Source organism: Schistocerca gregaria, chromosome 3 (genome assembly GCF_023897955.1).
Source record: "Schistocerca gregaria isolate iqSchGreg1 chromosome 3, iqSchGreg1.2, whole genome shotgun sequence".
In the NCBI taxonomy this organism is placed as follows: Eukaryota; Metazoa; Arthropoda; class Insecta; order Orthoptera; family Acrididae; genus Schistocerca; species Schistocerca gregaria.
Genome location: NC_064922.1, coordinates 853,196,289 through 853,208,845, shown reverse-complemented (window position 1 = coordinate 853,208,845; position 12,557 = coordinate 853,196,289). Strand labels below are relative to the sequence as shown.

Sequence of the window (12,557 nt, the reverse complement as noted above, 5' to 3'; positions counted from 1 at the left end):
GTGTTTATAACCCTGTAGTCACCTGACCACAAGTCTTGTTCCTCCTGCCACCGAACTTCACTAATTCCCACTATATCTAACTTTAACCTATCCATTTCCCTTTTTAAATTTTCTAACCTACCTGCCCGATTAAGGGATCTGACATTCCATGCTCCGATCCTTAGAACGCCAGTTTTCTTTCTCCTGATAACGACATCCTCCTGAGTAGTCCCCGCCCGGAGATCCGAATGGGGGACTATTTTACCTCCGGAATATTTTACCCAAGAGGATGCCATCATCATTTAATCATACAGTAAAGCTGCATGTCCTTGGGAAAAATTACGGCTGTAGTTTCCCCTTGCTTTCAGTTGTTTGCAGTACCAGCGCAGCAAGGCCGTTTTGGTTAATGTTGCAAGGCCAGATCAGTCAATCATCCACACTGTTGCCCCTGCAACTACTGAAAAGGCTGCTGCCCCTCTTCAGGAACCACACGTTTGTCTGGCCTCTCAACAGATACCCCTCCGTTGTGGTTGCACCTACGGTACGGCCATCTGTATCGCTGAGGCACGCAAGCCTCCTCACCAACGGCAAGGTCCATGGTTCATGGGGGGAGGCTTTCTACAGTATAGAGAACCAATTATCTGGCCTTACAGACAATATCTAGTTATTGGCTTACGTACACTAAATTGTAGAGTAAACTGGACTACTCCCTGTCATTTCTGAGGGTATGCTACATCCTATATGCATTTGACATTATTCCATGATGTTACGGCAGACACTCTGATGGCAGTGCAAGCTGTATAAAAGTAATTAAAGTAGGTCATGGTGTGGGCTGTCAAATCGCAAGGCACAAAGCAGAGGACTTTCTTGTCTCTCGTTGTGTCATTGTGATTTGGGTACACCATTTATTGTGACTTAGATGATTGAAACAGTACTGATTATTTATTTTCCAAGATTATGTTTTTGGAATGTGGTCTATACATTTGCATTATGTATTCACTGTAGACCCTGAAATGAGCAGAGATTCTGTTCTTTTCAAGCCTTTCTCTGTGTTTATGAAGTGGAAGATCAGGATCAGTAACACAGAGAGGACGTTAAACAAGGGTACTATTGTAGAATTCTCACTAATGTTGATCATATTCTGTCATGGGTCTACAGAATATTTCACACTCTCTTCATGAGATAGGTAACAGTAGTAGGGGAAAATTGTATTTTATGGTACCATTCAGTGAATTTGATATGAGCATCAATAGTAAGCTATACAAAGCAATATTATGCTGCTTGTTGAAATATTATGTTGCTTGTTGAACATATTGTGAAACTTAACCTTTGCTTCCTATTACAGAATTTTGTTTTGTTTCTTTTCAGGATTAAAAAGGGTTATCCATTTGAAGTTGAGCTTCTCTGTGGTGTTCTTCCAAATTTACTTACAGACTTCTTCCCACCATCAGAAATATTGACAAAAGTTGTTGGTGAATTTCTGTCACCTCAGCAACCTCATCCACAGCTTCTTGCTGCAGTTGTCTTCCAGGTAAGCAGTTAATATCGCAATAGAAGCAATTTTTTTTTCTTTTTTTTTTCTTTTTTTTTTTTCTTTTGTAATCCTGCACTACCTGGAAATGTAAACAGTCCTTTATTTGAGAAATATTGTATACTTCTATGCATGTGTAATAAGATTGTGAAGTAATATGGAAAGGATAGATTGCTATTCAAGCGATGGATAATCCAGGATGGAATGTAATAATATTAGAGAAGGAAATTTGCTACTCACCATATAGCGGAGATGCTGAGTTGTGATAGGCACAACAAAAAGATTCACACAATTATTGCTTTCGGCCATTAAGGCCTTTGTCAGCAGTATACACACACACACACACAAACACACACACACACACACACACACACACACACACGCAAACGCAACTTGCACACACGTCTGCCGTCTCAGATAACTGAAACCACACTGCGAACAGCAGCACCAGTGCATGTAGGAGTGGCGACTGGGTGAGGGTAAGGAAGAGGCTGGGGCGGGGAGAGGGAGGGATAGTATGGTGGGGGTGGCAGACAGTGAAGTGCTGCAGTTTAGACGGAGGGCTGGGGAGAAGGTTGGGGGGGGGGGAGGAGAGAAATAAAAAGAAATTAAAAGACTGGATGTGGAGGTGAAATGACGGCTGTGTAGAGCTGGAATGGGAACAGGTAGGGGGCTGGATGGGTGAGGACAGTGACTTGCGAAGGTTGAGACCAGGAGGGTTACGGGAATGTAGGATGTATTGCAGGGAGAGTTCCCACCTGCGCAATTCAAAAAAGCTGGTGTTGGTGGGAAGGATCCATATGGCACAGGCTGTGAAGCAGTCATTGAGATGAGGAACATCATGTTCGACAGTGTGTTCAGCAACAGGGTGGCCCATTTGTTTTTTGGCCACAAACTGTGGCTGACAAATGCCTTAATGGCCAAAAGCTATAACTGTGTGAATATTTTTGTTGTGCATATCACGACTCAGCATATCTTCTATATAGATTGGTAATGGCTGAAAACCACTTGTTTAGCAGTCTTTTTGTTGTGCCTGTCTGCGACTCAGCATCTCCTCTATATAGTCAGTAGCAACCTGCCATTTCTGTTACATTGTCATTATTACATTCTGAATTTTCCATTGTTTGTGGTAAGATTGTGTAAGGCATTAAATTATGTTTTCAGATTAGTTAAATTCACATGACCATTAAAAGAGACAGTAAAGTGAAATTTACAGAGGAGGAGTTACAATGACTCACTCACAGTCAGAGGTTCATATTTCAGTAGTGTATCTTTCGTCACTTACTGTGGCTTTTAGGCAAACTTTTCAGGTGCCTAATACAGTACCAAGTGACAGATTTTCTGTGACATCTTACAGGTATCTAGTGTGTATATGCAATATTTCCCTTTCTTTATGATTAGCAAGAGCTAAGAGCAGATTTAGTTCTGTCACATGGTGTGTGTCATGGTCTATGTGTCAATGTTATTTGCTTAGTGTGTTCAGAACAAACACAGTTTGTCAACTTCTTGCACTGTTGTTTAAATTCGAAACACCAGAATTTGGACAATCTCTAGCTTGGGGTGATCTGGAAATATGCAATTTCTCGCAGGCTGTGTAAACAAAAATCAGATATTTGTTTCAGAGTTTTCATTGAGAAATGGCTGTATGTAGCTGTGTTTAGAAACTTATGTGCTATGCCTAACTCGGTCTCAATGAAATCTGCCAAAATTTTATGTAGAAATTTACTGTAGTAACACTTCAGATTGCATGACACCAGATACGGCACAGGATTTTATGACTGGTTGCTACTTGATATTGAGTATTTCTCAATGTGTGCTCTTGCAGCAATTTGGGTGACTGGTATTTCAAAGAAGTGTATCATTAAGCTGGAAAACTGAGGGAGGTGAAGGGAGAATGTGCAGTCACTTAATAGTGAATTATGGAATCAATCTGGGTTTCTTCACCTGCATACAAGTGAGACATAACTTCAAAAAATTGTTAATGGATTTCTTTTACTTCGGATATACTACTTATAAATAGGAATTATATTTTAATTGTTGTGTAGTTCCATTAGAAAGTGAATTATTAATGAAAGATCTTAATTTTTACAGGTTTTTGAAAGTGCATGTCAGCAGTCACAACTGCCATTACTGCAAGAGTGGGTTGTGCTCAGTTTGTCTAATTTTACTCAGTGTTCACTAGTAGGTATGGCAACATGGTGCCTCACATGTTTCTTCATCAGCGCTTCAACAAATCCGTGGCTCCGAGCTCTGTATCCTTTTTATACTTACTCTTAGTGAAATTTGTTTTTACTCCTACATCATTTCCATGAATAATCCAGCACCATCACCATTATAATTTTATTATTGTGTGCGTGAGTTTTTGTAATTGGGTGAGTATTGGACAAGAATTGGAGAGAGGAATACTACAAAAATCGTTTATATTCTGGAAAATATAAAAATGTTCAAAGAGAGAAAAGAATGTATACTATAACTTGGTTTTTACATTCGCGCATTTTTAAGTTAATTTTTGTCTGTCCCAACGGAAGTCCCATTCTTTCAGTACAATGCTTTCATGTCATTAACAAGTCCATGTTACAACATTTTCCACATTTTAATTTTTTTAACATTATCATGACCTTCAACATTGATTTTAACATATTTCTGAAGAAATGCATTGTTTTACTGCTCTAACTCACTCCTGGAACAAAGCAGAAAATACAGACTATATGTAAAGTTATTCGTCATTTAACATAGCGTTAGCTAAGTAAGCAAGATTTTCATTGTCGTGTTGGATCATGGCCACCTATATTATAGGTTCACAGTGTTTGGGAGTGTGGGAAAGTATTGGAGTCGCTGTCTTAATGTTAGTCACAATCTGACAATAGTGACTAGTGGCAGCCTTCATTCTGCTCATTCTCTTGTATTACAAGAGCTTTAATTTAATTTCAGACTTATTTTGGCAGATAAGCACCACTTTGGAAGATAGATGGCTCTATAATGGGTTTTCATGAATCACTGTTTCCTCCACATGAAATATGGTAATTTGTATTATGCGTTCAGTCTTAATTTGATATGACAGGATGTCAGATGGAGCATTCCTCCTCAAGATGCTCCATAACATGATGATAATTTCTTCCCTCTTTTTCATTGTTGATATCCGTGAACTGAGGGACCTCCTTGTCACCAACAAATTGTAGATTTCATGTGTATTGTTCTCTGTTTACGAGGACTGCCAACTTTAGTGTTTTAACTAGTATTGTGTCACAAGTTTTGTTTATCATAATTTTATAATGATTATCAGTAATAAACCTCATATTAAAACACGAATCTCTTTCCTAAAAGACTTTTGCTGCCATGTTTTATTTACACCATGCGACACAATCAGACACACGTTTGTGTGTCAGCACTTGGCCAGTGCCTTTGAGGTTGTCGCTTTTTATACTGAGGAGAGATAAGTAGAGCTAATTGCTGCTGGAAAGAAACAAAAACAATTATTTCAAAATTTTTAAATAGCCAAAATTTACATTGTTTTAATTTCATATTTTGAACAACATAATGGGGAATGCCAGTAATATTAATTTAGTGAAGATGCTGAGTGGCAGATAGGCACAACAAAAAGATTTTCACACTTGAAGCTTTTGTCCAATGGCCTTTGTCAACAATAGGTACACATAAGAACACACACTCATGCAAACACAACTTACACACGATTGCAGTCTCAGGCAACAGGAACCACACAATGACAACGTGAAATGGGAGATATGATACTGTGTGAAGAATTTGACAGAGGACTGAAAGACCTAAGATGAAACAAGGCCCCGGGAGTAGACAACATTCATTAGATTTACTGGTAGCCATGTTAGAGCCAGCCATGACAAAACTCTATCATCTTATGAGCAAGGTGTATGAGACAGGCTAAATACCCTCAGACTTAATGAATATAGTAATTACAATCCCAAAGAAAGCTGGTGTTGACAAGCGTGAAAATTACCGAACTATCAGTTTAACACAGATTCTGTACAAACAAATGGATAATGTGGTAGAAGCCGACCTCAGGGAAGATCAGTTTGGATTCCGTACAAATGTAGGAACGCGTGAGGCAATACTGACCCCAAATTGTCTTAGGAGATAAAATTAAGGAAAGGCAAACCAACATTTGTAGATTTAGAGAAAGCGTTTCACAGTTGTACAGAAACCAGATGGCAATTACAAGAGTCGAGGGGCATGAAAGGGAACCAGTGATTGGGAAGGGAGTGAGACAGAGTTGTAGGCTGTCCCTGTTGTTATTCAATCTGTATATTGAGCAGGCAGTAAAGGAAACAAAACAAAAAAATGGAGTAGGAATTAAAATCCATGGAAAAGAAATAAAACCTTTGAGGTTTGTCGATGACATTTTAATTCTGCATATACAGCAAAGAACCTGGAAGAGCAGTTGAACAGAATGGGTGTTGTCTTGAAAGTATGATATAAGATGAACATCAACAAAAACAAACCAAAGATAATGGAATGTAGTTGAATTAAATCAGGTGATGCTGAGGGAATTAGATTAGGAAATGAAACACTTAAAATAGTAGATGAGTTTTGCTATTTGAGGAGCAAAATAACTGATGATGGCCCAAATAGAAAAGATATAAAGTGTAGACTGGGAATGGCAAGGAAAATGTTTCTGAAGAAGAGAAATTTGTTAACATCGAGCATAGATTTAATTGTCAGGAAGTCGGTTCTGAAAGTATTTGTATGGAGTGTAGCCATGTATGGAAGTGAAACATGGATGATAAAGAGTTTAGACAAGGAGAGATTAGAAGCTTTTGTAATCTGGTGCTACAGAAGAATGCTGAATATTAGATGGGTAGATCACATAACTAATGAGGAAGTACTGAATAGAATTGGGGAGAAGAGGAATTTATGGCACAACTTGACTAGAAGAAAGGATCGGTTGGTAGGACACATTCTGAGGCATCAAGGGACCAGTAGTTTAGTATTAAAGGGAAGCGTGGCATTTAAATATCATAGAGGCAGACCAAGTGGCGAATACACTAAGCAGATTCAGAAGGATGTAGGTTGCAGTTGGTACTTCGAGATGAAGAAGCTTGCATAAGATAGAGTAGCATGGAGAGCTACATCAAACCAGCCTCTGCACTGAAGATCACAACAACATCAACAACAAAAAGTAACTAATTTAAATTCTGTAGAACATAGTATGTGGCCTGTTTCATTTATTTTTATATTTTTAAACAATTCATTTCCTTAGCTATGTCTCAGGTTTCCACATGTTCAGTCACGCATTGGAAAATGTGAATACGAAGACAGGAAGTTACTGTGTGTAGCAGCCGTAGATTTTTATCGGCAGGTAAATGTTCTACTATTATCTCTCTGTCTCCCATCTCCCCCCCTCCTCCCCCCTCTCTCTCTGTCTCTCTCCCCCCCCCCCCCTTCCTCTCTCTCTCTCTCTCTTTCATGTGTTATGTTTTTGGTTCTGTTTATGTGTCTGTCGATGACTCAGTCCCTCTACTACTTTGTAAGTTGTTACTTGTACTCCAAAATTATTTACATTCTACCATAACTTCCTATACCAAGTTGATATGAGTCATTTGCAAAAGTTAATGCTTTATTATATTCATTTGACAGACAATTTATCATCTGTTACCCCCTTTCTAAGTGGGTTTGGCCAGCAAAACTTTAGTGTTCATTTCACTTACTCCCCAAGCTAAAAATATTTTTAAGGGAAAAAAGGTTTTCCCCAGTTTTTAAGCTGCCAGGAAGTTTTAAATCAGTGGACACTTCACAGCAGGTAAGGGTTCATTCTTTAAAGAATCCTGTAAGCTATGACCAAGCCATTATCCTTTCTTCCAGGAGTGCTAGTCCAGCAAGGTGTGTAGGAGAGCTTCTGTAAAGTTTGGGAGAGTAAGAGAGAGGTACTGGAAGAAGTAAAGTTGTGAGAGTGGTTCGTGAGTAGTGTCTCAACAGCTCTGATAATAGGATTGCTTGAAAGGCAAAATTCCAGGTTTGAGACCAAGCCCAGTACACAGTTTTAACCTGCCAGAAAGTTTCAGCTAATAACAAGTATATGCAGCTGTATTAATGATGAAAATATGAAGTAAAAGTTTAACTTCAGTCAGAAGTTGTGATTTTATTCAAAATTCTGGCTGTGTTAAGTTTGTACATAAATTCTTCACCAATGTTTTTGTGCATCAGTTTTCACAGATCTCATTAAATGTGCACAGTCTAAAAATTACTAAATAGCGTTTTTAATATAGAAAAGCTAATTTCTTATCAAGTAGTGGTTGCACAGAATTGAGGCAGTTATTATTTAAATCACATAATAATATCTTCACCATTAATCAAATTTTGTTTTACAACTGTTAACATTCTGTCTTGGTGAACAGATCAAATATGCCGACTTGTAACACTATACAAAGAACTTGCATACTAAGGGTGACAGCTTTCAGTGGATGCCGAGGTGACCTACATGCCATATATTGTTATTATTATGAGATTTTTAGCTTTTTGTGTGTGTGTGGTGGGGGCAGCAGGGATATAACTGTGGGGGACATATTCTCTTTGTTTGTTTGTCATTTCTGGCAATTTTATTTTGGTAAAATATTTTGATTGTTCTAACAAATATAATTATCTGATCTGAGTCCTGTATAAAGTTCTGTGAATGTGTTGTGGATGCCATTCATTGTTTGCCCCACATTTCTGGACAAGATGGACTAGAGTTAGTAAGTGTCTCTGCCGGTTATTTTATTATTAAAAACTTTTTACAGAGAATTATCATTACATTGTTTTGTAGCTAATCTTTGTGCATGTAATAAGGACCAACAAGAACTACAATGTTATTAAAAAAAAACTTCGTGTTAGCACCTGAAAATGAACAATGAGGACTCTAAATACATTTGTGCATTTTGTATAAAATTGTGATCTGTGAAGCAACGTGCTTACCTTATACAAATAATAGATTTAACATCATTAGAGAAGAAAGTTGCTACTCACCATACAGTGGAGATGCTGAGGCACCATAGGCACAACAAAAATATTCACACAATTATAGCTTTCAGCCATTAAGGCATTTGTCAGCAATAGACACACATACACACACTCCCACACACACACACTCACACAAATGCAGTTTGCACACACATCTGCAGTCTCAGACAATTGAAACCACACTGCGAGCAGAAGCACCAGCGCATGATGGGAGTGGCAACTGGTTGAGGATAAGGATGAGGCTGGGGCAGGGATGGGGAGGGATAGTATGGTGGGGATGGCGGACAGTGAAGTGCTGTTGTTTAGATGGAGAGCAGGAGAGAATGGTGAGTAGCAACTTTCCTTCTCTAATATTGTTACATTCCACCCTGGATTTTCCATTGATAGATTTAATGTCAGCTTTTTGAAGAAGTTTACTTGCAGTAAGTGGGGGCACATCTTACTGTCCTCAGAACGACTGATACAGCTCTGTGATTTTCCACTGTAGAGTGTACCTGCACAGTCTGCACTAGATCTGTACATATGGGAAAAGTGGATCTCATATAGAATGGAACGTGTCATGTAGCAACTGGCTGTGTGAGGGCTACATCCCTATATAGAGCAGCTGGTTTCCCAGCACATATTTGATGAGCTGCAACAGTATACACAGAAAAATTCAAACAGACTTTTGATGAAAAACATGCAATGTACCATGCAGAAAGCAAATTTCCAGGAAGATAAAAATCCAGAAAAAGCTTCATGAACATTTCAGACGTAGAACCTCTCGAGTGGTACCCACCACAAGAAACTGAGGCAACAGGTACCTAACTGCAGTGGAAAACTGGAAGACCCTGAGCATCTTACATTTTGGTGTTGCTCTAATTAGAAAAAACTATCTCAGTGGGGGCTGGAATATGATAGTGACAGTTTCTGCAGTTATGGTGAGGTGCTAGGTATGGCACACACATTAGATTGTCCTATTAATCCTATAAAATGCACCCCTGAAGATCTATGGCTAGGAAAGAGTGAAGCTATTTACACTGACCAATACTGAGCTGAAATTTTACAAGAAATGACAACTATCAGAGACTGTGGCTGGAAACTTGCCTGGACATGAAAAAGTAAAATATGAGAATTGGTTTTATATATGATCTAGATGCATTGTAACAGTACATTACAGGTAAATATCATCTCCATTGTGGTCAAGTAATAGCTGGTTTGTATTTGTAACCTTTTATGAACTCTTAACAGCAGACTTTATTATGTCAACTACTGTATACTCATTTATTGCATTAAATCTGTACTCCATTAGTCACCTTCAAGCATGTAGTGGAAGTTACTTGTATTACTATTATTACTATTACTCCACATGTGACCTAATTTCCCTTATTTTTCTCATCACAGTCATTTAGTGTGATGTATGTGAAAGGAAGTAATATGTTGCATAATTCTTCTTGGACTGAATGTTCTTGAAAATTTATTAGTAGTTCTATCTTTATGCACAACACGTCTCTTGTAATGTTTGTCACTGGATCACCTCTGTGATGCTCTTGCCTGGACTAAACAAACCAGTGGGGGAATATGCTGCTCCTCTTTGGGTCTTTTACATGTGCTCTATTAATGCTATGGGGTAAGGGTCCTAGACTGATGGGCCGTGTTCAAGAATTGCTTGAACGGGTGTTTCGTAAGCCATTTCATTTAGGTGAATTAACTCTCTTAGGATTTTTGGAATAAATCTCAGCCTGGTAGACACTTTTCCTACAAGAAGTTTCATGTGGTTGTCTCACTTTAGATTGCTCTGAATCACTTACATGTTACAGAATTAATTGTCATGGCTGTAATCAAGATTGCGAACATAATTTCATTTTTTATAACTTCAGTACTTAGTGGCAGTAGTTGATAAGTGGATTGCCTGCAAAAGGTGTGAGAATGAATCACAGTCTTGGTATGGTGCACTGTTATAATCTAACAATAAGCTTCAGTGATAAGTTTCATTGTGTGGCCATAATCACATTTGAAGATGCTACACAACACATGTGATAGTCTAGCTAATAGAACAGCTAGTGCTACATCTCATGTTAGGCAAGCACTGTCAACTGTGTGTTGTTTTTCCATGACATTTGTAACCTCAGTGTGCATCTCGGAGCTTTGGCTCTAATGCACGATGCTTTCTCCTGTGTACAGTGCTTGTAGTTTTCTGCAAGCATGTATCTTGTAAGAATGGAAGGTAAATATTATTCCAGTTATTGAGTGTTGTTAATGTGTGTGTATGTTTCAGCTTAAGGACGATAAACAGAAGGAGACATTCGTTTCGACATTCCAGGCTGCAGCGCCACAGTCCCAGGCACCATTTTCGGATATTATAGCATGTTTATAATCTGGATCCTGCTTAACAGTAGAGATGTATTTCATTTAATTGTGCAGCTTAAGAAAAACGTGAGGTGAATTGCAGTTGCTTACTCCCTATGTAATGCATTTAGTCGAATTCAAATGCAGTCAGTTGCATTATATTGGTATGTGCAATACTTGTCAATAATTTTTACTGTTACAAAAGTCATATGAGTACTAATGATCTCTGTTAGAATGGCTGTGTGTGTTCGTTCAGGTGGGCTTAAATATTTAGAGAAGGGTCGTCTTCAGTACCTGTTACTTTTTTATTTTGTTTTTAATAATAATAAAACTCTGATGGGAAAGAAACAGATACCAACCTGCAGTTTAGTACTGTTGAAGTTTGCCAGAGTCTCTTCAAAATGTATTGAGATTGTCTGCTCTAACTTTTATTTCTTTTGGACGTGTTTTTTAAGCATTGTTAAACACAAATCAGGTGAACTCATTTAGAGACTACTTTATATTACTGAGAATTATGTGTATATGTGAGTTGAATAACAGAGCATGTTTATGTCTGTAAATAATGAGATTTATGAATTCAGGTCATGAAATAATTTATGGTACAAATGCTGAATTCCATACTTGTTATAAATTATACCAAACTGATTTGTTGATATTAAAAAAAAAGATTTTTAAATAAATGTTGGTAGTAAGTCAACTTTGTACAGTTCACAATTATTTATTTATGGGAAACAATGTTCCTTGGAGGATATTTGTGGTAAATCATAAAAATATTTTATTTAAGGTACTGGTACTGCTGCATGCAGTGTTAATGTTACCTTATCCCACTATACAGTTACTGATGTAAATAAAATAAATTACATATTAATGTTGGATCTTATATCTTCAATTAATTAGAAGCCAACTGTCCACTTAATATTCACCAACCATGCTTAAAATCAAGTAAACACAGTAAAAAGTTTGTTTTACAATACATCAATTCTTCTATTTACTTCATATTTAAAACGGTGTGGCTTAATTTTTATGCAGGTAAATGAGTAATGTTCTTAACTGTTTGCATAGCTTCAGATAGTACAGTCCCATTTTACTAATTGTGGTAAACATATATTTCAATATGACCCCTGTGTTAAGTGCACTAGTCTCATTTGAATGTGAAAGTGTATTATTTATCAATGAAAACAGCTTGATTTAATTGTATTTCATGTTGTACACACAATAATATCAGTTCTTGCTTTTTTTTTTTTTTTTTTTTTGAAACTATACTGGAAATATTTCACAAAGCCTGAAACTATGATAGATATTATTTTAGGCGTAATGTAATGATGCTTCAACTCAGTAAATTCAAGCTGCCATGACTTACAGTCATAAATCCCTTAAACATAAAATAGTGAGCAGTTCAATTTTGAAGTAGTTGGTACAGTCAAATCTTGGTGATTTGAATATCAAAGAACCTCAGAAATTTGGTATATAATGTAACTGTATATGAATTTAAAGTACTTACCAGTTGACAGCCAGAGAACATACACATATAAAGGTTAAAGAAATTTGCAAGCTTTTGGAGCCAGTGACTTCTTCTTCTGGCAGAAGGATTGAAGGAGATTGAAGGAGAAGGAAGAGAAATTAAGAAAAATTACAGGCAAAGTTTAGGAAATGGGGATCATTCGGAAAAATCACCTAGAACCCCGGGTAAGGGAAGACTTACCGGCCAGGATGAGGAGGAAAGATTGATTTTTGAGATCCTGTTGAGGTA

General features: G+C 37.5%; 1 protein-coding gene across 2 annotated transcripts in view; it reads left to right on the top strand.

Moving 5' to 3' along the window:
- Positions 1–11,504, top strand: part of LOC126354803 (huntingtin) — a 472,584-nt gene extending 461,080 nt beyond the window's left edge. For both annotated transcript variants that reach the window (XM_050004721.1, XM_050004723.1), the window contains exons 50-53: positions 1,348–1,510; positions 3,602–3,762; positions 6,755–6,842; positions 10,737–11,504. In XM_050004721.1, coding sequence (XP_049860678.1) covers positions 1,348–1,510; positions 3,602–3,762; positions 6,755–6,842; positions 10,737–10,835 — 511 coding nt within the window. In that variant the 3' untranslated portion in view covers positions 10,836–11,504. The remainder of the gene's footprint in view (positions 1–1,347; positions 1,511–3,601; positions 3,763–6,754; positions 6,843–10,736) is intronic.
- Positions 11,505–12,557: the final 1,053 nt, after the last annotated feature.